Source organism: Tamandua tetradactyla, chromosome 11 (genome assembly GCF_023851605.1).
Source record: "Tamandua tetradactyla isolate mTamTet1 chromosome 11, mTamTet1.pri, whole genome shotgun sequence".
NCBI classification, from domain to species: Eukaryota; Metazoa; Chordata; class Mammalia; order Pilosa; family Myrmecophagidae; genus Tamandua; species Tamandua tetradactyla.
Window position 1 is genome coordinate 59,124,442 of NC_135337.1, and position 25,436 is coordinate 59,149,877.

Here is a 25,436-nt window from a genome sequence, read left to right on the forward strand (position 1 = left end):
ACCAATACATTTTTAAATTATAAAGCAATGACCATTTTTCCATTTGTCAAAATTTTTTGTTATAAATTACACGTCATTTCTTCCTTAAGACTATAGCATTACTAATTTTCTCCATATGTGTGTAATTTGTCTTTGACTTTAACAAATATCCCTTAGGCGGTCCACTTAGCATTCTAGAACAACGCCACAGCATCATTTTACATGCACACAAAGAGCTGAAAGTGCTATAAAAATAAATGAGCCATGCTACAAAGATACATTAACCCACAGAATAATAAGTTATTTGGGCTCTGTAAATTTTAGTGCCCATCCATCTAAAACCGCACCAGGTCACTTCAGGATTAAATTCATAGGAACAAAATGGTAAATACATACACATGCTTTATTTGTTAAGCTGCCAACTATATATTTTGCGTGAAAGTCTGCTAGCCTAGGAAACCTATTTAAAGGCACATCAGGCAGTGCATATTTAAAAGCAGTGTCTTTTTCCAATACGTGATTTTATGTGTTACAGATACATTTACTACTAAGCATCATGTATATTTAATAGCACAACGTCTATTTCGATGCCCTAAAAAGCCTTTGTCCACGTTATAGTTTTCATTATTGAAGAACCAACGTTCAGTTCTCCCACAATTTTGTAAAGCGCTGGCAACCCACAGGAACTTCTCGTTTTAGCTGCTGTCCTGTGGGACTCGGATAATTGCTATGAAGTCATTAATTCTACCTCAGCAGTTTCAACTGTCAGGTACATGTAACAATAATTGCAGCTAATGAATGTTGCTCAATTTATTAAGTGCAAAATGAAAACCAGTGTTCTTTTATATGCAGCACTGTAGCATATTATCATTTATCATTTGTGTATGCCATCTTGAATATTCCACTGTCATTTATTGGTGAAGGTATACAGCCATGTTTCTTTTATAAATTGCTCTCTATTAAAGAATAATGCAGGATATTCTAAGTCTAATTAAAGAATAATTAAAATAATTAGTTCCAAAAGAAATATTTAATACAAACCTATGTCTATGAAACATAAACAATTTAGTGGACCCAAGACCACCCTGCTTTGGATAAACAAGATTCCCTATTGTGCCACGCCCCCCTCCCCACAATCCCTACAAGAGAATGAAAAAGTCTAAAAGCTGCCAATTGTTGGAAATATTAGTTGTTTCCTTCTCAGCTTTTTAGCCAGTAAAACTTTTGCGTGCATAGCTGCAACCTATTTCTTGATGTAAAAAAAAGTAAGAACCAGATTTCTCATTTTCAATCACTCAAAATAAATGGCATAGACATTTGCAACAGCAAAGAGAGAAGAATTTCTGAAAGCATAAGATGAAAAGTTATCATTTTTAGTATCCCAGAGACATCTGCTTCCAATATGCATGCTCTGACTAGTCAATTGCCCAATATGAATAATCACGATGAACTTATACCGTGGAATCATCAAGCCCTTGACCTTGGCTTTAATAACCTAGAAATTAGAAAAAAAAAAAAAAAAAAAAAGGTCCTCATGTAACCACATTGAAACTTAGAAATCTTACTCTTTGCCATAAATATAGTAGATTTATTTTAAGAAAATGGCATGATGCATTGTAGATACTGTGAGTAATTATTGTAGAATTATAACTATGATTTCCTTCAAGCACCGTCTCCATCAGATAAGACATTCAGGGAGAAAATGATAGCACCAGCCATAAATCTACATTTTCTAAAGCACATGGAGAATTGTCATCCAGAGTAAAGAATTCAAGGGTTTTATTAAATTCTTTGAAAATCTATATTAAGATGTTTTCCCTTCAAAGGATGTTGGCATTGGTTACACTGTCTGGTTCATATCTAATTAAGGGACCATATATCTGGAGTTTCCTGTAATATGAATAATTATTAATGTTATTCAAAGAGTTTGTTATAAAAAAGAAAGTAGAAAAAACCTTGATGAAGCACCAGCCCTTTAGTTGATAAAAATAGAAATGTATTTAAAGACTGCAATGGTATCTGATGGTCCTAAAAGAAAGTAATTGCTCCCTTGGTGAAGAGAAAATGCTCATTCAAATGCTGTATCTTTTACAAGAAATGTTTTGTATATGGATAATTCACAATGTTTTCTTTATAAAATGCACCCAAATGATGCATATAATGATTATTTTAGCCAAAGGCTTTTACGTACACATATTCAAATTCTATGTAGAGTATGACCTAATATTTTCATAAAATATAAATATGCATTTTTACTGTTGCTGAAAATTAATTCCCTTCATCAAAAAGTGGAGGGTTGTTCTTTCAGCAAATATTCTAGTTACAGTTAACCTTTAAGTAAATCACACACATACCTCAGAAATTGTTTTAGTCAACTGTCTACAGAAATCTGGTTCATATTTTTCTTCTTGTAGGTAGGTAGTTAACACATCTCTCAAAATACGATTGACAGCAACCGCAGGAAAATGTTTGGTGGGACCTGAAAATACATGCAGAATTCCTTTCTAAGAAGTAATGTCAAACTATATCTGCCTATTGCATGTGCTAATTAAAAGAATATTGAAACGTGGAGAGACACTGAATCTCCTGGGTAGCCTCCATGGAAGGAAACTTGTGGTCTTAGCTGGGTTTCCAGTGAGGTTGTCTGAAAGAGAATGAGAAGACAATGGACTTGTCCGTTTACCAGCCTACCTAACAAGTGTGTCCAATACAGTTGGGGTTTGACATCACAAGCCTCTTCCTTCCTCGTTCCTACTGTCAGTGACCTGCTTCAAAGTCTCAACATCTTTCTAATTGATCTTCCCCTTCACAGTAACCTGAGCGTTCCCTCTAAAACCCAAATCTTGCCACCTCACTTTCCTTCTTAACAAAGGTCTATGGTTCAACTCTTACTCCACCTACAACCTCTCCTCCCGCCACCATGATCTCTGCTCACGCTGCTCCAGTTGCATGGGCTCCACCCGGCTTTGAAAGGATGCGGTGTGGCTCTGCTCTTGCTCTCCTTTCCACATGGAACCAACGCCCCGCCTCATCTTGTGCGTCTGACAAATGCCCACTCCATCTTAAAGTCAGCTCAAATGTCTTCCTCTCCAGGCAGCCTTCCACCGCCCCTCGGGCGGAAGTAATCACCCCCTTCTCTGCACTCCCAGTGCACTGGGCCCCCACTTGATCAGAGCTAAGGCACACTTGCATTTCTCCTCCGATGGAAGGTAAGCACCTCGGGGTCAGCATTGGATTTTATTCTGAAGTTTAACACCAGCTCTCACTCTCCTTGGAGTCTAACACATCTAAGGGCAAAAGAAATGTTATTTCTGTGATTTGTGAATTTAAATGGGATTAAATGTTTCATAGATATTCATAATACAAATATTCTGTAAATTTTACTGAATATTTTCCAAATGTCAGGCACTGTGCTAAGCACTTCATATTTATTACCTTATATAATCTCTCAGTAAATCTATGAGACAAATCCCACTCTTATCTCCTTTTTATAGATAGAGACATGGAGAATTAAATACATTGAGTAATTCGCCCAGTATTACAAGCTAAATGTGTCAGAGATTGGGATGTATTCCCAGATTTATCCGATTCTACGAGCCTATGTTCTTAACCACATTTAGTCCACGTTCAGAGCAGGACTGGGAGAGGTCCTGGGGTGGGGCGGGGGGGTCTACTATCTCCTGCCTCCCAGGCGTCTCCTCTGCACCTCTTAGGATCGTCAGCCTTACCATCGCTCTGGTTAAATGGTCGTGTTATTGTACTACATGTGCAAGAACCTGGCATACAGAGGTTCAATCATTATTCTCCAGATTGATCAGTATCCAAACAGATATTGATGAAAGAATGAGATCAAGAATTATATCCATCTTGGAGCAGCTAGGAAAAAAAAAACAAAAAAATCGTGGAACTGCAACTCATACAAAACTTTAAAATTTGTTCTATAACTACATGTCAAAATACAATTGGAAATTTATTGCTTTTTTGTTTAAATGTTATACTTCACAATAAAAATAGTTAAGAAAAAATAATTATATCCAATTCTATCTCAATAGTCATTAATATCTTTTAATAAATGTGGACTGCTTGTATCGCTCCGAGCCTAAGGAAGCATATGGCAGTGTCCTTGATTCCCGGAACGGCTGTAACCAAGTATCGCACAGTAGCTTGGTTTACAAACAGAAATTTATTATCATCTCACTGTTCTGGAGGCTGGAAGTCTGAAATCCAGGGGTTGGCAGGGCCAGGCTTCCTCTGAAGTGTGTAGACTTCTGGCAGTGATTTGCTGGCAATTCAGGGCATAACTCCACCTCTACCTCTGTCACATGGTGCACGCTCTCTCTCTCATTCTCTCTCTCTCCTAGTTCCTGTGTCCAAATTTCCTCTCCTTATGGGAACACTAGTCCTATTGGATTAGAGCCCACCCTAATCCAATGTGGTCACATCTCAACTAATAATGTCTTTAAAGATCCTATTTACAAATAAGTTCACATTCACAGGGCCAGGAGTTACGACTTGAACGGGCCTTTTGGGGGGACATAATTCAACACATGACAGGTACGTTCAAGTTAGGATAATTCCAGGAGGATTCAACACAGGGATTCTTTAGGAAGTCTACTGAAGATGGAGGAAATCAGGAGTGAGTGCAAGTGCAGTGTCCCTAGCTAGTGATGTGAGAATGCTACTTGCACCACACCCCACGCGGGAAGTGGGAGGGCAGAGAGCACTCACTAGACCTGGGAAGAAATGTCACACGGAGAGGCCCCCTTGCGAACAGCCAAGAATTATTTCTCTGGCAGGGAGCTGGGGAAATAAACTGAACCTCACACTCCTCCTTGCTCCTGACTTCCTGCCAGGCTCTCCCACGGCTAAACTTAGCAGGAAGGTCATAGCCCATTGTCCATTAGGTCAGCGTCCTGGGCTCAACCAATGGTAACTAATATTTGTATTGTGATGATTATATACAATCATTTGAGCCATTTTAAATCAGGATAGGGAATGGGCCTGGATGTGTAAAGTGGAGATCTTTGGTGTAATGACTACAATAATTAAACATACTATTTAGTTAGCAGAAATCTCTGTTCTATAGGACATTGATGAGTAATTTCTAAGCCTCTGAAGGGTTGGTCTTGTTTGCTCCTGCTTCTTGGGGTCAGAGAAGGGACACCAGTCCACACAGTTATACTCCAGTGCTTACAGGTCCTTAGGTCATCTTCCTGGGGGTCCTTTAGACAATTTCCACTTTCATACTCCTGTGAGTCAAAAGCCAACTTTGAGGGTGATTTCTCCTTATTTACTTGAGAAATTTAAAAATATCATCACTGTAATGGCTGCTTTCATGTGTTGGCTTAGCTAGGTTGTGGCGTCTGGTTGGTTTGGTCAAGGAAGCACTGGCCTGATTATTATCATGAAGGAATTTCATGGATTTAAATGTTCAGTCAGTTGATTGCATCCATGGCTGATTGCATCTACAATCAACAAATGAGGCTGCCTTCAGCAATGAGAGGAATCTTATCTAAAAAGTTGGAGGCCTTAAAGGGAAAACTGATGATTTCAACAGTCAGAAAGAAGGATTTTTATCTCTAGCTGAATCAGCCAGCTTCTCCTGAGGAATTTATCACCTTCATTTGAGTTCCCAATTTGTGACCTGCCCCACGGAATTCAGGCTTGCTAATCCCCATAGTCACGTCAGCCAATTCAATAACAAATATCTTAACAAAGATGTCCTGTTGGTTCTATTTCTTTGGAGAACCCTGAGCAATACAGCCATTAACATTTAGATAGAGTTAAATAGATTATGTCTTTTAGCCAGATAGCCTTTTCTTTTTCACTCTCTCCAATTGAGCACTCACATCATACACCCCTCATTTTATCTACATTATTCGGATAGAACTCAATTAATTCTGTCATTTTATAGCTATTTGGATGCATCATTCTCTTCAGAAAACAGTACATTACTTCAGAGCAGATTTGTCTGCCTAGTCCTCCTCGCTTTTATGTAGGACTCAGCATCCTCACTTCTAGGAATTGTTTCTCTTCTGACTCTAGCCACGTGGCTCTTTGGGAGCTGCTGTCGCCTCCAGGAGCCCAAGTCTAGGTCATGGTTGATTTGCCAGAGGTGGAGCTGACCCAAGTCAGGCCAACTAGAGTCATTCTTTGGAATTTTATTTTTTTAACTGGGACTAGAGGAAGAGTTAGCTAACTCCTGGGAACATGTGACCCTTAGGAGTTTCTGGAAGTCATGTTTCTCACAGTGAAGGAAGCCAGGCCAAAGTGAGAGAAGGACACCCACACATAGCTTAAGGTTGGAAAAAGAGAATCACCGTAGTACTTGAGTTCCTTTTTCCAGTAGTTCCCATTGTCCAACTGTATCAATGCCATTTGTACATGTTCTTTAATTTTCATTTTATTAGCCAGACACTATTTTGAAAATACTTTGACTATATTAATGAATTTTTATTTTCTCACTTCTTTCATTGTGATCTTTCCCCTGATATTCAGCCAGAATCATCCATTGCTTTGCTCACATAGGGATGCTGAGATGGATAGAGAGAGAGAGTCAATATTTAGCATTTGATTTTCAATATATATTCCTGAAGCTACTTTCAGAATCAACTGAATGCCAATGCATCTTTTATTTATTTATTTTTTGCTGAGTTCCCCGCCCCCACCCCCTTAGGGGGAAAGCAGAAGTTAATGACCCTAAGGGATCTGGGTTAAAAAGTGAAAACAAGAAACATAACAAGAAATCTTTGCCCATAAAAATAGATTTAAGAGAAAACAGATAATGATCTGGCTTCTTAACATCTGTAGCATCCATTCCTCCAAATTCAGATAATAACAAGAATTATATTGTGTATGTTAAGATGGCATGAAGTAAATATTTCAAACGCTTAGAACAGTGCATATCACAGACCAACAAAACTCTGTTCTGGGGTATTAATTACTGTTGCTTCTGTTATTGTTGCTACCTCGTTCTGAGGGAAGGGATTGGATTTGTGGTAACAAGAAGGCAGCAAGATGGGAGAAGCTATAAATGGGGAGACCCTGAGGTCTCCCCAGCCAGAAAGGACCCCAGGAGGTGGGATGGTCATGGCTGAGAGAATTACAAGGCTGAGAAATGACAGGCTGAGTGTGACAGGATAAGAAAGAGACCAAAGACAGACCTGAGGGTCTCAGGAAGCTAAGCCCAAACAACGTCCCTCTCCCTCTCCCTCTCCCTTTATGTATTACTGTCCAGCGCGTCGGGGTCATGGTCAGGCAGGCTGTCTTGATGTGGCAGTAAAGCCGGCCCCCCAAAGGCTCTTATCTGACCTGGCACTTACTGTAGGAGTTTTTCAAGAATTAGATGCCTCTTTTCTTCCTCTTCTTCTTCTTTTTTGGTATGTGGTCCAGGAATTGAACTCGGGTCTCCCACATGGCGGGTGAGCATTCTACCACCGAACCACCCAAAGGCCCGTTTTTACCTGTAGCTCCAGAAAAAGCCCTGTGGAGAACTCATTCCGTAACTAACAGGAAATTAGGCTGAATATCAAGGAAAGCTTCTATTCTTATGATCTAAGGTTAGTCGTAGTGTCAGTTTCTTTTAGGAACCATGGCATTTATAGATGAAGAAGCTGAGATTGAGGGGTGCTGAATACCTTGCTTAAATATCATTTATCTAGGAATTGAAGAGTATTCAATTTCCGACATTAGATATTTTCTTCATGACTCTTGTTTTAGTAATTAATTGATGAGAAAATGTAAACACTGTTTTTTACAAGAAATATACTTTGCTCTTTCGACTCAGTTTTTTTCTCTCCTTAATCACAGTCACATTTGAATGAGTCACATCTTGTCTCATTTTCAGTGACTGTCCTTACTCAGGTAAAGGGAGGATAAGCATGAGAAACATTTGAGATGTACTTGGGTGATACCAACATTATTGGAAAGAACGTGGAAAACTAAACAAACACAAGAGTGCTGGGGACTGACTTATTTTTCTCCTTCACTTTACTGGCTAGTGCAGCATTGTGTAGAAATGAGAGAATCTTTAACAAAGGCCCATGGAGTGCTTTCCACATGCAAATAAACCCAGAAACAAATAAATTTTTGATTGCGTATCTACAAGATGGACAGTTGAATGCTTAAAAATCTGCATTGTTAAACATAAAAGACTTTAATCATAGAAGAATAATTCACATAGAGTTCTGGCAATAAAATATGAAAAATCATTTATCTATACTAAAGTATTTCTAAAATTACTTTTCTACCCTGGTCAATATTCAGTACTTCTACAGCTAAGCCAATTTAGTTTGTTCATTTGAGGAAATAAGTTATGAAAATGTATCCTATTGAAAAATAGACATAGGACTTTGTACATTTTGACTTTTCTATCTTGTTGAAATCTGACTTAAACCCTTCCCGTACGCATAGCCCAAAGTCATAGTCATAAAATCACCAAGACCTTTGACTTGAAAATGGAAAAAAACCTAACCCAATCTTGGCTTGCCTAACTAAAAACTCTAAGGATAGAATTCTAAGGATGACGATATCAGGATTTGGTTGTTCTTTCTTTCTTTCTTAGTTCTATTTTCTTATGTTGGGTTGAATTTAGTGGCAGACACTGCCATAGCTCCTACGTTCTTTCAGGTTTCAGGGACTGATCACCTTCTCGAACAGTCCCTGGACTGAATCTAAAAGGTTTTGATTGACTTGACTAGGATTACATGCCATCCTGAATCGGTCACTTCATTATCTTTGAAGCAATGTCAACTTCACACAACCTGTGTCCACAGAATATTATGGACCAAAAGTGGTGACAGCGGCGGTGGTGAGGCTTTCCCAAAAGAACCAGCTAAGATTACCAGTAGGAGAAAAAATATATTGGATGGCAGAAGTAATAGATGACCAATACAAGCCCTCTGAAAATACCAGTAGACCAACTAATTATGAAGCCCTGTAATCCACGCAGTCTTGGGGATTTGTGTAGAAAACTGGCTACACTGGGAAGAACCGATGGTGGGTAAGTTTCTTAGGGTTAACCGGCCACAGATGGAACCACTCTGGCCCTTAGAGCCTACTTTTGGTCCTTGGTAAATCTCTTTGGAACTTCTGTAATTATATATGGATTCAGATAATAGTGGGCATTGCCACATTTAGAGAAAACAAGTAGGTCCATAATGAAACATGAATGGGAAAAGATGCTTGCTGAAGACTCCACCTGGGAGTTTAAGGGCAGGTGCAAAGATCTTTGTTTTCAAAGACCCAAAATCTCAGTGGTAATGGATAAACATCTCTGTTGACAGGGGACCAGGAACAATTTGCCTTGTCTTAAAGGTTATTTTCTCCATTTACTAACAGCATTTTTTGGCTTTGTTGGAAAAAACTTCAATGAGCATCTCTTTTCATTTAGATTCAGCACACATACTGGTATCAATCTATAAATTCATTCCACAAGATAACCTAGAAATACCTAATAGACTTCTTAATGCAGTAGTACCCAATAAACATAAGCGACACCCCGAATGGCTTGCTGTTTGGGAAACACTGGCAAAGCAAAGTAGGCACTGGGTGTTGGTACCATTTTACAGAGGAAGAAACTAAAGCAGCATCACAAGACTCAATAATTTAGAGTCCCTTATTTTGTGCCGGCATTGGAGATAGTGCCAGGCTATCAGATATTATTTTAAGTAGCTGTTACCAAATTAGAAATTAAAATAGAGATAAGTAATAAAATAACACACCTAAGTGATAGGTGTTTTCCATCTGGACTGTAAGGCCGGAAGCATCAGCGCTCTGGCTAGGTTCATCCACGTATGACACAGTGCACAGAGAGCTAAATGCAAACGAGAAAAAAAATTTTTAAAGTTATTATAATGATAAAGGCAAAAAGCAGGTTGGTTTTAAGTGAAAAATGCCACAAAGGTAAAGTTTTCTCTAAGAAAAGTTCAAATAAGCCCTATGTAAATATCCCAGTGATGTATTTAAAATGTAAAACATTTTAGGTTTGGAAAAATTAACACATTGAGAAATTACTTACACCAGGTCTCCAAGTAGTAGTTGGAACCTGGTTCAGTACCCAGATCATCTGATTATCCAGAAAATGTTCTTTTTCTTTAAATACCGAAAAACACCAAACAAATGCAAACATTCATAACTTTTGATCCTTCTGTTCCACATATATAATCAGTAATTCACAATATCATCACATATTCATATGTGATGCATATTCATCATCATCATGATCATTTATTGGAACACAGAAAATGTTCTTTTAACAGACCAGGCTGTTATTAATGCTTGGCCTCTGTCTGTGACGTCATAGAGTACCTGTTTCAAAAAAAAAAAAAAACCACCGCCAATCTCATTTCAACCCCAGATGCAAAGATGCTCCCTAACACGGATAAAGCTCACTAATAGGATTGGGTAATATAAGAGGAAGCTTAAAATGTTAGGAAACAACTCATGTATACCTGGGGGTGTTTCAAAGAACTCACTATTATATGCACTTCACAAAAGCCCTTTGATAGAAAAAAGGGAAATGAGAAACTCATCCATGTGGTGACAGAAACCACAATTCACAACAAACTATGGTAAATCAATAAGCATCAGTCACCCCTTTCAACATTAAGAATGGATTTTGGCTTGGTTACCAAGGCAATACAAGCTTATCCAGGTGCTGCACAGGAGACCCAAGTAAAGAGAAACCCCGAACATCCCTGAGGCACTACTTAATTCAACTTAATACAGAGGAAATTCAACTGTCTCTAGGTTGAAATGGCAGTCTCAGAGCTCTCTAGCCCCAGTTCTCTCCACCTGTGAGAATGGAAGTTAAGACAGATGTCATTTCAAAGGAGATGATAATAATAGAGTGTGTGTGAGTGTGAGGCTGTGTGTGCACCGTGCGTGTTTGTGTGTGCTCAGAGGGGCCACTTCTCTACATGGGCTGTTTTTGCTTTAATTAAATGAGGAAATATTTAAAAAGGAAATATTTGGTCTTATTCTTAAACTTTTTTTTTCCTGGAAGGAGTTTAAAATACTTAGCTCTTAGCTCATTGAAATTAGTGAGGTTCTTGCAAATTGATATTTTAAGAAAATCACAGATAATCTATTTTTAAAATCCTTTCATACAAAACAACTTACACGATAAATCAATAGTTACCCAGCCAGCCCAAGAAAGTCATGTGAGGAATTATGGTTGCTTTTTCACCCTGGGTTCCTGGATTAGTGTTTGTAGGCTTCATTCTTATAACACCTGCTAAACTCATTTTTTGCTGCCCTTTGAAGTAACAACCGACCTGCTTGGCCACACTGGCTGCAGGTGTTGTGGGCTTTTGCTTAGAAAAAAATGATAGTTTTCGCTTAGAAAACCCAGTGGTGAATAAGCCCCTTGATTTTAAGATAAGCCTGACTGCCCCAGTATTACATACGCTACTTTTAACTTTGCAGAACATTTCCCTTCGACTGCCTCATTTTACTTTCAAAATATTCATTGAATTAAGTAAAGGAGTCATGAATTTACTCATTTCTGAGATAAAGAGACTAGGCAAAGGGCAGTCAAATAACTTGCTTAATGTCACACATGTAATAAAGGCAGACTTAGATTTCAAATATCCTACTTTTTTCCCAGTAACAGTCCCTCATATGATCACGTCCAACAGGAAAGCAGCGGTCATGACTACCTGCAATAATCACTGCAATTAAAACTTACTTGTACAAACATGCAGAAAGTATTAATAAAACCCTATTTCTTTCTGCTGAACACCATACTAACATCTCACAGAAAGAGAAATTGAATCGACACAAAATTCAAATCAGCAGGAATTAGATGTCTAAGATAAGAAAGCAAAGAAGGATTTTTCACAAACAGCTCCTCTAGTGCTTTGTTCCTTGTTACTGAAGACTGATAATGAGTACAACTTATGGTATTTATGATGTTATTGTGATGAAATTACTAAGTGTCATAAGGGCAGCCTGAAAATCCCACAGGCTAAAAATTGTTGTGTAAATAGAAGATTGTGCAGGCTGATATTTTTTGAATTGCTGAAGGTTTAGATCAGGGCCATTTTATTTCCATAGCAATCATACAAACAATGAACGATCATTGTAAAACTTTCAAAGCACACAGAAAAGTATAAAGAAAGCAAAATTACACAAAAGATTACTGACCCCAGTCGTTATCTAACCACCATTAACATTAAAAATATATTTTCCAATATATGGTGGTACATATGGAATCACATTATAGATGCTGGGTTATTTTTTTTCACTCAAAAAATATCATAAACAACTTTCTATGTAAGTAAAAAATAATGTGTATCAATATTTTAAGGACCAACACAATATTCAATATATGAACTTACTGTGCTTTATTTAACCATTTGTTCTCCAAGGTCATTGAGGTTGTTTGCAATATTTTGCTGTTAGAAAGAAAATTGTTATGAACAATATGGCAGAGACTGCCATTTGCTTTCCAATGCTGCTCTTTCCTTCTTCGTTAGTAACAGAACCCCAATTTTAGTTGGAATATTACTGTGTATATTAAAGAGAAATTTCTCAGACTCCTTTGGTGATGTAGTGGCCAAGTGGCTTATAAGCCAATGAGATAAGTGGAAAGATTGGGTGGAAATTCTGAAAGGCTTTCCTAAAAAGAAATAATTCAACCAAGAAGAGCCCCTCTGCCGACACCTGGACTATGGATGTGATGGCAAGAGTTCAGCAGCTTTGTTGGGTCTTATGATGACCCTGAGGTTTGCAGATTGAAAAGACAGAAACCAAGGTTTCTGAACAGTCTCACTTCTGACTTCTTTTATGTAAGAGAAACATAAATTTATGTTTTGCTTAAGCCACTGTTATTTTTGTTTTAAAATTATTATTATTATTATAAAAAGCACTTGATAAAACTGATATACAACCTATATGATATAGTTTGCTACTTCAAAGTGAGATGCTGTAAATAATAGAGCATGCAACTTGAAGTTAGTTTTGTTGGAGAGATGGGATTTGGGGGACTCAAGTTTCAGCCATTTTGTGCTTGAAATCTGGCAACTCTTATCATGTAGAGGGAAATTATTTAGTTAGTCTGCTGCCTTCTGTATTTTGGAAGCTGATCATGCATTATCCAAGGCTATAACTTCATGAAAAATGGTAAGAAAATTTTACCTTTTAAAATTTTTGTTTATATTATATATATATTTGCTATACATTGTTTTAAACTGAGAACTGATGGTTGTCCCATTGGAAAGGGATGGGGCGGAAAATGGGGGAGAGAGAGAGGAGTAGAGAGAAGAATAAGCTGAAAAGAAAAAAGTAAGATATTTATTCCTTGAGAAAAGACAAAAAAAAAAAAAAAGAGATAAAAGACTAACACTCTAGGCTAGTTTGCTTACGATCTAGGCAGTTAATGTTAAACCAGAAATGAGCTTCGTAAATTCTTATAAATAAAAATAGGTTCTAGGTTTTAAAATTGAGAACACCAATATTGCTTCAGAATGCTGGCTTAGAAAAGCCTGGACATAGTTTCTATCGATAGGAACAGTTTCACACAGGCTTGTTGAAATCTTAAAACAATAATAATAATAAAGCTGCTCAAAAAATATATTTATAATTTTAATTACTAGTGCATTGTACATGGCACAATGTATTTATTAGGTACATTTCACAATAATATAAATGGATGAATTGCCGTTTTTCTGACAGATTTTCCCCCAGTTTATAAGAACCCTTCTGGATATACAATCATCTTGTTAAGGTAATGCTGTGATTGATTTTATATTTTAAATATGAAAAATGTCCTTGCTGTCTATGTGTAATACTGGCTTGTTGACATTAATGGAGAATCAAATTTCAATTGGCAGAATGTACCTAAGAGATTTATAAAGTTTTAGTAAGGAAGGCAGGTGTAGATTAAAAGTAATGTGGGGACAGAAGAGGGATGGAAAGTGAGACTAGAGTAAACTGCTGGTGAAAACACTAAACAAATCAGTCAATATTCTTCTAGGAAGAAGAGTAGCACCTTATAACCCGACACAAAGGTCAGTTACTACTTGCAATCACATGTTCTATGTCTGAGGACAGATTCAGGATTAGCAAGATTCCAGCACCTTGGATGTAGTAATAGCTGCCAGAAATTGCTCCAAAAAACCCAAAAGTAATCCTTTGACATTGCACCTGGGTGATGTCCTATGATAACCCAATAACTTATGTTGCAATTATTTAGAAAAGAGGAAAAATACGTTAAATAAGGAGTTGGAATATAGTTATTGTTTCATGAAATTCATTTTACCTAACATCTTGCAAACTTGCTTGCCGACCAATCCATGAATTGCGCAGTAGCAATACGACTCATACTCTATTATTGTGGTTGGTATAAATTATAACATTAATTTCAATTAAATATAATCAGCCGCAACATCATCTAATACTTACTGAGTACTCATTTCCAGCTATTTTCACTGCCGCTATTACCCAGATTTTTTTTTTTAACCCAGATGTTTTGACACTCTGGTAAGAACTAATATTTGAATGTTCAACTGGCCTTGGAGCCATTAAAGTAGCAGAGATTAAGATAATCAGAATATCATCTTTTCCTTCTATTTGTAACCTCGAAAGGGCAGGAATTAGCATATTTCAGCTGGTATCATTTAGCACTACTCCTTTGGAGTTTTTGCAGAGCTGATAGTGAAGGGAATTGCTGCCTCCTAGTGGAAGCGGTTCAAGGGCGCACAGGAAAAGAAGGCTTCAAGGTATAAACTAGCCCATTTATGCTTCCTTTATTCTTTCAACAAACATTTATTGCCCTCAATGTGACAGGCGCATTGGAAAATACTTGCAATACAGAGAAATATTAGACAGAGCTGCTGTGCTCCAGAAACACGATGCAGAATACAAGATAAAATATGCACAGATGCTCCCTTGCATAGGAAGCTTCCATTGCAGGTCTTCTCAGGATGTTTTTATGTACGCTGTGCTCAGGAGTAAAAGCACGCCAACTCTCTCCCGAGCAGTGTATGGTGCTTGTTGTACGGTAAGGTCGTTTGGTGGCATTTCCATTATGTTCATAGCCAGTTGGCTGGATCTTGATGTGTTTTTTTTTTTTTTTTAACATATTTTATTATTTTATTAGGAATAACTCCAAATGGATTATGGACAAACTTATTGATTGACTTTGTTGAGTTTCAAAAAAACTATGTCCACAGTAAACAAGAAAACATCAGCAGAACTATCATATATCGGGCAAAGAGTAAGGCTGATATCAAAAGCAACATGCAACATAACACAAAAGAAGACAATCTGCCGAGTATTTAAAACCACCTCAGTATGAACTGTTTACAACCAGCACAGAACTAATTAGCTATCAATTCCAAACCACACCAAGGTAAATTTGGCTGATGGAAACCAGGAATCAATAATGGGGGGGGGGGTGGGGAAGTTCCTCAGTGTAAGAGATCTGAATAGTGTTTCGGAGCAGTTCCCTGGCTGGCAGAAGCAGTACTGGAAGATCTTTTTGGCGAGGGAGGGAAATAAGTGCAAATGGAATGCTACATTTTTACATCAGCAGACTGTCCCAGGAAAGATAAAGTTATCAGTAAAGTAGTACGGGGTTACTTTAAAACATCATTTGTTGTGGGTTCAAAAGGCACTCAAAGTGGACTTAAAGATGTCACAAACAGCTCTATCCAGGCATTTAGGCTTAAGGGAAGTAAAATTAAAAGAAGATTTTTTCCCAAGTTAGGGAGAATTTCTTTAAAATCAAGCATACAGCTAAAAACCAAGCATACTGCTAAACAGCAACATTAAACTTGGTAAACAATAATTGGCAACAGAATAAATTTTGAATGCTTCAATATTCTGCCCAAACCAGCCCCAGATACTGTTTAATAACCAAGATGCAAACTAACTTTGTTGTAACAAGCCTAGTCCAATTCTATCAAACATGTCCTTGGTGAAATATCCAGCTTCATTTAATGATTTGCAAGCTCATTTGACAGCCAGTGAAGTCCCTCATGCAGACCAGTTCCTTTTGTGGCACAAGTGGCTTGAACATGCCATGCTCTGATCCGAAGGGACTGAAACCTAATTTATCTGTCATTTCACTGACAGTCACAGCATTTGGCAAATCCTGTTCATTTGCAAACAGTAGCAGCGCTGCATCTCGCAACTCATCTTCCTGAAGCATTTTCTGCAGCTCTTCGGCTCCTTCTTGAATTCTTTCATGAGCATTGCTATCGACCATAAAAATAAGACCTGGGGTATTTTAGAAGTAATGCCTCCAGAGAGGCCTAATTTTATCCCGACCACCTACATCCCATACTGTGAAACAAATGTTCTTATGTTCTACTGTTTCCACATTAAAACCAATGGTAGGAATGTTGGTGACTATCTCCCTTAACTTCAGCTTATACAGAATGGTCTTTTGCCAGAATAGCCAATCCAACCATCAAAATGCACATCTGTTTCTTGCCGAAGAGACGGGAGAAGAAAGAGGAGGTGGCCAGGCCCCTGCAGCTGTGGCACTTGGGATGGGCAGGAGCAGAGGGGCTTGTGGCATCCCCAGGCCTTCTTCTTTCATGCTCTCAGCAAGCTGAGTGAGAAGGTAGCAAAGGAGTTGATGAAGAGAGGGAGAAGCAGGAATGAGTCGCTGGCCGGCACGATGGACCCCAAGCGCTGAGACCAAGGCAGGAATTAGCAGGGTGAGGACCTGCCTGGCGGCTGCTTGATGTAGTTTTAAGGCATTTTCCTCACATATTTGACTCCATCTGATTAGTAAGAGGAAACAGAAGTCAGGAAGATTTTCAAAAAGGAAACAGGCAAGAAAGTGACAAATGGTATGTGTTCTTGTGGCAAACGTTTTCCAGAATAGGTGTTTTCTGAAGGACATAAAATGAACTCTGCAACCTACGAAAAGTAGAGCTCTGATGTAACTGGAGATAATTGAGAAAGGTGATGGACAAAATAGAAAACTTTGAGGGTGTGGAAACAGAGTTAGACTCTGACGCCTATCGAGCTAATGTTCGTCCAGGGGGAGTGAGGAGATCGGCAAGGGCAGCTTAGGGATGGACGCACAGGTTTCCACCCAGCTCACTGCACCGAACGGCGGTGGGGGTGGGTGGGGGAAGCCCCGAGTCTGGGTATCAGTTACTGCACCCCGAGGTGGAGAGCATGGAGGAGGAGCCGCACCTATCACAACAGATTTCAACAAAAATGAGATTGTTCTTTTCAGAAACAGATGCACAACAGAAAGTTTCAGGCAAAGACGGAATTGTGTTTTAAAAATCTGAAGAAGCACTTTTCTACTTACAGTTAAGCCTGTCTTATGGTCTATATGGTAACGTGTTTGGTCACTTTTGACTCAACGGATGTCTAGACCCATTTGCAAGCAAAAAACTACTTGTTCAGGAGTTAGCACAATAAAGTAATGACGCATTCAACAGTTGTGATGGTGGGACTACTGTGGGTGATACCACCTATGGCAGTTATTCTTCATCCCACAAAGAATCGGCGTGAGAAGGAAAAACCTTTGATTCAAAGTCAGAAAGCAAGGAAGTCTCTGTCCCCAGAGAGACCCAGAGTTTACTTTCTGCTAGCTGTATTAATTGGGTAAAGGGACCATTTGGAATTAAGCTATCCATTGAACACCAGGGGAGGTTTCTGTTTGCCTTGAGGAGGTATCTTTATTTATTTTATTTTTTTACATGGGCAGGCACCAGGAATCGAACCTGGGTCCTCTGGCATGGCAGGCAAGCATTCTTGCCTGCTGAGCCACTGTGGCCCACCCAGGAGGTATCTTTTATTTTAAGGACAAAGCAGGAATTTTCCCATGAGTAGGAGGATATGTTCCAGATAAGCAAACGCCACAAATAAGAAAAGCAGACATATATGCAAGTGCATATCAAAGCAGGCAAATATCGTACACTGTTTTCAGCTCTCAAGTTGACAGACCAGCAAATAGACAAGCACAATGGTTTCCCACTGTTTGAGGACATGCTAACACAGAGTAAGCTTACAAATGCGTTAACCATATCCTCCCCTCAACTAACTTTGCTATTGTATCCCAAGGACCCAGAGTAGTAGCCAGGTATTATTCTAGGTCCTTGGGATACAATAGCGAAAACAAAACAAAGCAAAACTGAAGTCTTCGTGTTCATGAAACTTATATTCTAGTGAGGAGAGGGAGTCAAGAGATAATATAATACTAGACAACTAAACTTTATCTTATATTAGATAAGTGCTATGTGAAAAAGTGAAAGTAGAACAGGCTAAGGGAGCTTGCCATTGTTTGCAATTTTAAGTAGAGAGGTCAAGATAGATCTCCACGGACAAAGAATTGAAGGAGTTGGAGATGTAAGCTATGCAGATCTCCGAGGGAAAAGTAAGCAAAGGAGAGAAGATTTGAATTAATGGAGAGATAATACATGCATGAAGTTACTTAGCACAATAAGGATATCAATGCTTTGTAAATCAATCTACAAATTCAATGCATTTCAACCAAAATCAATTTGTTTCTTGAGAAATTCAACAAAATAACTCTAAAATTTATAAAGAAGAGCTCCAAGGAAGCTAAGTTAACTGAAAATTGAGCATAGTGGTGTATTTACCCTAAAGATATTAAAACGCACAGCAAAGCTATAGTAAATAAAATGATAAATGTGGTAACTGACACAGGAATAAACAGATCAATCAAACGGATAAAGTCTCAGAAATAGACGAGACTATTTGGAAGCATAATGCATGATGAAGGTGACTTCAATAATGAAGAAAGGATGGATTTTTTTGGTAGATTGTGTTGGGAGAAAACTGACTCACGGGTTGGAGAAAAAGGAAGCTGGACTCTCACCTTATATCATTTGCACAGGAAAACTACAGGCTAAAATGTGGAAAGCTATGAAGCTAATAGAAGAAAACATAGAAGAAGACCTTTTTGTTTTAGGGGTAGGGAAAGATTTCTTAAATAAGATATTGTACGGCTTAATAGCCAATCAAGTACAATATATATTAATACTTATTATAATTTAATTTGGTAATATGACTATTTCAGTTTTCCCAGGCTCTTGTCTTTTCTGATGAGATATTATATCTCAACCAGATCTTGTTAGGGCTTTCGTTTGATTTAGATGGCACCGTAACTTAGAACCTGGCTCTCTGATCATCTAACCTCTTTCCTTAGCTCTCAGACACAGAGATGAGGGAATAGGTCTGGCAATGTCATTTTTTAACTGCACATAAGCAGCGCACAGTAGTACAGGTTGGAATAATAGAATAAATAAATCCATCACACTGAGAATCACTTGTTTTCTATCTTTCCTACCAGATTAAAAATTCTATGAGAGCCAGATTGTTTCTGTGTGGCTCATTACCTAGCACAGTGCCTGGAATGTAAGCATTCTCAATAAATATTCTGAATGAAGTAATGAATGCAATCCTTTCTATTTGGATAACTTTTACTGAAAAGGCCTAGCCTACCTCCAGGAAAAGCCACCAGGAAGTTGAGTGGGTTCAAATGGACACACTGAAAGTTCTGGCAGCCTTGATAGCACACTGTCATGCAGGTTTGAGGTAAAGACTCTTCAGTGCCAGCCTGAGACCTGACCTTCCAGCTGAACTGCTGGCCCTGGAGAAATACATCTGGGTATCATGTAGCCTTATCCCAGGAAAGTAACTTAACCTCATAGCTTCTGTTTCCATTTCAACGACAGGAGCATAGCACGTTTGTTCAAACACCACTCAGTGTCTGCTAAAGGCTGAGTTTCTAGCAAGAAAGATGTCACTGTAAATTCTGTTCTAATCCAATGGTTGGGAAACAAAGGGTTTTGGTGAATGAATAGAATAGTTTCATTAATGCAAATTACAAGGAAATTACCAATTTTCATGGAATAAGAATAGTTGATAATAAACAAAAGCCTGTTTTTGCCACTTGTTAATTCTATAGTTTTGGGTAAGCTCTTGTTTCTTTACTTGTAAAATGGAGAGAGGTGACAATGGTGAGAGTGTCTTTTACAGAGCAGGGGTCCGAAACTTTTTCAGGAAAGGACCAAATAGCAAATAATTTTGGCTTTGTGGTTTTAGCTGCAACTCTTCAACCCTGCCACTGTGTTGCAAAAGCGGCCATAAACAATAAATGAATTATGACACTTGAATTTCAAGTCACAAAATATTATTCTCCTTTTGATTTTTTTCCCGCAACCATGTAAAAACCATACTCCGCTGGTGGGCTGTAAGGAAACAGGTAAGAAGAGGCGGCCCGTGGCTGCGGGTCACAGTCTTGAGGTTCCTGTGATAGAGTTTCTTGAAGATGACACGAGTCAACAGTAAGCGTTCGATAAATACCAGCCACTACTACCGCCTTATTATTATACATTACTTAAGTAAAAAGCAAAGAAAATTCAAAATTACAGATGAAATATGCTACCTGCAATAGGTATAGAAAGAGAAATCTCAACATGCTAATAGTTATGAAATAAGGATAAGATCCAGCTTAAGATGTTTCTTTTTAAAACCATTTTCAAACTACAGCTGTAATAAAATATTAAAATTACATTATAATGAAAACATAAATTAAATAAAAAGACCTAATCTTGAAAACAATAATTAGATTGAATAGTAAGTCAATCTTCCTTTCACAATTCAAAAGGCTTTTCAGATATTCATTATGTCTGGGGGGAGTCCCTGTGAGACGTTTATTACTACCTGTAGGAATTTACAATGTGATATAATTCTGTAGTCATAGAAACAAGACTGCAGGAGTGAATCTGGCTGATGCTAGACCACAACCAAAAAGCTGCTTTTAAGGTAGGTCTATTTCCGATTTTTCCTTGCCCTCCTTATCAACATGTTGACTTCTCCGAAGACAAATACGTTCATAATCCACTGGGGACAGACAGACAAGAAAATAGCTCAACCGAGTAGCAAGCAGAAAGGGAAAGCAGTAAAACTTCACGTGGGAGAAGGGCATAGGAGGGGTAGTTTGAGCTTCCTGGATAAGTGAAGATGGAGCTAAATTCTGGAGAAGGAAACCAGGAGAAGAGTGTGGGAAGCGTATTCCAGGCAGGACTGGTGGTAAGACTGGAAGTAAGACGGGGCACTGGCATTCTGCATGTGGTGGCTGAGTGTGGCAGAAGGGTAGGATGCAAGCAGGGTAGTGGGGAAGGTGGCACTAGAGAAGCAGGCAGGGGTCTGTGGACACTGGATGCCATTCTCATGCTTTGGGACTCTATCTGAGTGATTAAATCAAGTCACTTAACCTGTGAGCCTCAGTTTCCTCATACTAAATGGTAAGAATGATGTCTACCTAGTAGGATTCATGCAGGAAAAGTAAATGAGATGTTGTTTTAGGTTCTCAATACCTTTCAGGTACATGCTTTACATTCTCAAAACCTGTCTTTTCAAAAAAATCATTTTGAAATGCTTTTGAAGTGAAAGGCAAATGTTTTTTCATAAAACGCTGTGATTTCAAAATAATGCCTGCATTTGAAAGCCACTGGGATGTCACAATTTATCTATGAGTTGAAAAGAGCTTCCATGGAGCAGAATACCTGTGCAGTCTGATTCCAGACATCGAGAGAAACATTGGGCAGCAAGAATCAGATGGAGCTGGGAAGGCAGCTCCCTAAATATCCTCTGCATGCCAAGGGTATTAGGAATCTGTTCATTTGCTATTTAAGAAAATAAAGTGCAAATAGAACTTTCATTAGAAATGTTTTGTTTGAGAGCCCAACTTGCTAACTTTGAAATATCAAAATAGCTATTATATAAATGCATTTGTTAATGAAAAATCTGTCTTAGTGTATTGGTAAAAACTGTTTTTGGATCTTTGTTATTTTATTTTCAATTTGTATTTACACATCATCAATAATGGATTGAAAAAGAGTGATCTTATCCTTCAAATCTGGCCAAACTCTGATCCCATATGACTTCCCAATTTCCTTTTGAGAGGGGAGAGATAAATGAAAATTATGCAAATAGTTTAGTCTTGGATGAGACTAAAAAAAATCACAGAAACATGATTTAAGTTTGAGTCAATGTTATATATAGTTTCTTGAAAAAATAAGTCATATTTAAGCTAACAATTATTTTTAAATAGCTTTAAGCAGAATTCTTACTTTACTGGAAACAGTAGATGAATGGCCTAGGATCAGAAGTAAAAATTATGAAAGCTAATTATTGTCCCAGCTTTACTTGTGACATACATTGGGAATTATGAAGGAGAGTCTGCAAAAGAAGGGGATTTTATTTGCAATCCATAAACTTCCAGGGTCAGACAGAGGTATTGTTAAGTGCATGAAATAGAGAATGGTTAACTAGCTCATGAATTACAAATTGACAAGATATTAGAGTTTAGAAGGATATGGATTAGAGCAGCTAGAAGTAAAAACGCAAAATTGTGTGCATTGTAACACACACCAAACTCTGAAATCAGTTCTACAACTAATTGCTGTGATGTACCTTGAAATGTATTGCTTTTTTTGTATATATGCTGTTTATCATAAAAAGGCAAAAAAAAAAAAAAAAAGAGAGAGAGAAGGAGGAGTACAACAGAGAAGATAGGATTTAACAAATGAGTATGACTGCTGAATCATTATTTTGATATTTCTTTTGGTTTCCAGTGTCTTGGAGCAGCTAGAAGAAAAAACGAAAAATCGTGGCATTGTACCCCAGAACAAACTTTAAAATCTGTTCTATAACTACTTGTTAAAATGTACTTGGAAATTTATTGCTTTTTGTATATAAGTTACATTTCACAATAAAAAAAGTTAAAAAAAGGGTATGGAAAAGGGCTATGAAAATACATTACAAAATTTGTGTAAAATAATGTCAAATGCATTGCATTGTGTGTGCAGAAATTAATTACAAAAATGCAGATAGGATATATTTATATAATATCGAGGAGACAAATCAAGAAAAATGTAAGACATAGCTGGTCTACTTGCATGCAGTGTTTCCTCTGTATAGATTTTTTGGGGGGTAGTGGCAGTAAATTCTTTGAAATTGTAAAAAATGCTACTAGGATCAACATACCACTTAGGCTTTCTCACTCTTTTCTCTCTGCTTAAATATTGCACCATGGTTCTAAATTTGGTATGTGTCCATTTTCTCCGTTTTTGTGTTCCAATGGAAATATTTCGCTTTTATTTCCCTGACACACATTATGAAATTGTTTCTTCAATGACTGAATTTAGATCATGAGACATCCAGTTACTCACTCCTTGGTGTGCCCATAAGGTTCCTTTCGCTGGAATTCATGAGTACTTGGAGAAGACCTACTGCCCCGTTTCGTCCAGGAATGAACCGCTCTGTCTTTAGCACTGCCTGGCATCATTGTAATCTACAGAAGACATTCGTAAAACAGCAGGAGAAAGACATGAAAACATTTCAGTTAGTATAACAAAGGTTCATTTCCAAATAAAGCACACAGATACTTTTTCTGCCATTTTTGAATGTGGAAGTCTTGATGGTTATCTCAAGAGTAATTTATAGTATATGTTGTTACTTTAGCCAGTAGAACGGAAACTATAATAACTTCAGTACATTTTATTTACGCAAGAATATACTTAATTCACATAGGCAGATAGTAAGCTGCGGCAAAAATGCGTAACTGGATGAGTTGAAAGCCACTGAGCAAAGATAGTTATGTATAGAAGATGTAACCCCACACCAAATGCCAAGATTTTTATTGCAACCGCCCCGCCCCAATATTTGAACTCTATAAAAGTTTGCTAATTTGTGGTGTTGTTGCTGCTGGTCCTTTACAAATTAAAATAAAGTGTCTTCTTCAAAGGGTGTCGCTGCCGCCCCCAAGCAACAGTGATTTGCTTGATGAAGAGCAAATAGGACTTAATTAATTGGAATCCCTACCTTCTTCTCACAAATACCTATTAAAAGGTTCATAGTGGGTATGGCTGCGCCTGAACTTAGAGTGTAACTTGAATACTCCTATTGCATACACGTGCGTTCAGGTACTCATACAGATGCTCTTATAATCAGTGAAGCTGTGATCCTTTACGCGGAGACGCTGCGCTAGACTCTGAAACCCAGAGTCCCCACCCTCGCGGAAGTGCCCCTGTGTAGTGGATAAGGCAGACAGGAGCACAACCCAAAAGCCCCGTGTGGTCAGTGTCGGGGCGGAGGTAGGCAAAGGGTACTGTAGGGCACACAAGGGGGCAAAGGCTATTGTGTTATCGAGGAGGGGGACAATGTAGTATATATGGGTGAGTGTGTGTCTGTGTATGTGTGTGTCTGTATACGTGGGCATGTCTGTGTGTGTGCCTGCGTATATTAGCACCTGTGTAGGTGAGTTCGAATGTGTGCCTTTGTGTCTGCACGTGTGTGAGCATATCTGTGTGGGTGTGTGCCTGTGTGTACATGAGTGGTGTGCCTGTGTGTGTCTCTGCGCAAGCGTGTGCTCAGTGTATGTGTGTGCCCCTGAATGTGTGTCTGTGCGTGAGCATAAATGTTTACCTATAAGTGTGTACCTGAGTATGTGAGCATTCTGTGTGAGTGGGTGCCTGAGGGTTTGAGCAAGATTATATGTGTATGTAAGTGTGCCTGTGTGTATGTGCTTGTGTACATGTGTGTCTGTGTATGTGAACTTCTCTGTGCCTGAGAGTGAATGTGTGTGAGCATCTGTGCATATGATTGTGTACAAGTGTGTGTGCTTGTGCGAATGTTTGTCTTTGTGAGTGCCAATATGTATGTGTGCCTGTGAGTCTCAGTATTTGAGTGAGAATGTCTGTGATTGTGAGTGTGAACGTGTGCTTGAGTGTGTACCAGAGTGTTGTGAGGTCTCTGTGTAAGTGTGCTTGTACGTGTGATGTGAACGTTGGTGTGTGGGAGCGTCTGTGTGAGTGTGTGCCTACGTGTGTGCCCGCGTGAGCGTGTGCCTGCGTGACGGGGACGGGTCCGTGTGAGTGTGTGTCTCTGTGTGTGTGTGCAGCATGTGCAGCTACCTGGCTGATGAAGGGGGCGGACAGGGACACAACGAGCCCGATTCCGGGCCTCCGACAGGATGGGCTCCAAAGTCGCCGAGACCCGGGCCTCCCTAGCTGGATCCGCAGCAGCCCCGGCCGCCCGCCCTGAGTGACAGAGGCCAGCGTTGCGGTCTGGGGGCCCAGAGGGGCGCAGCCGGCCGGCGGGGTGACTGCTCGCGGCTCTCGGCGCCCCAGCTTCAGGAGCGCACCGGGCTGGCCAGCTCTGCGCTGCGCATCTGCCGCCCAGACACCAAGGCTGGCGGGGCTGCAAAGGGCCGGGCCCGCTCCCACTTCCCACCCGCGAGGTCGGGCGCAGCTCGCGGAGAGGGCCGGGTCACCGCAGGCCGCTCCCTCCCCAGCCCCCGCGAGCCGGAGCCGGCGGGATGCTCCTCTCCTCTCTGCTCCCGCTGCGCTGAGCCGCGGAGGGGGCGCGCTTACCGCAGGGCTCGGGCGGCCGGGAGCATCCAGGACCTCGGGCTCGTCCACTGCGGGCACCGCGCGGGCCGCAGCTCCCGC

At 39.3% G+C, this 25,436-nt stretch overlaps 1 protein-coding gene and 1 pseudogene across 1 annotated transcript; both read right to left on the bottom strand.

The window, feature by feature from the left end:
• Positions 1 to 270: 270 nt before the first annotated feature.
• DYNLT5 (dynein light chain Tctex-type family member 5) lies at positions 271 to 25,436 on the bottom strand. The gene is made up of 5 exons (XM_077119507.1): positions 25,359 to 25,436; positions 23,157 to 23,278; positions 9,702 to 9,793; positions 2,334 to 2,458; positions 271 to 1,474 (listed from the first exon to the last, which is right to left on the bottom strand). Exons 2-5 carry the CDS (start codon positions 23,270 to 23,272, stop codon positions 1,271 to 1,273), a joined length of 537 nt encoding a protein of 178 aa, XP_076975622.1. The 5' UTR covers positions 23,273 to 23,278; positions 25,359 to 25,436; the 3' UTR covers positions 271 to 1,270.
• Positions 14,719 to 19,501, bottom strand: LOC143650954 (ADP-ribosylation factor 4 pseudogene; annotated as a pseudogene).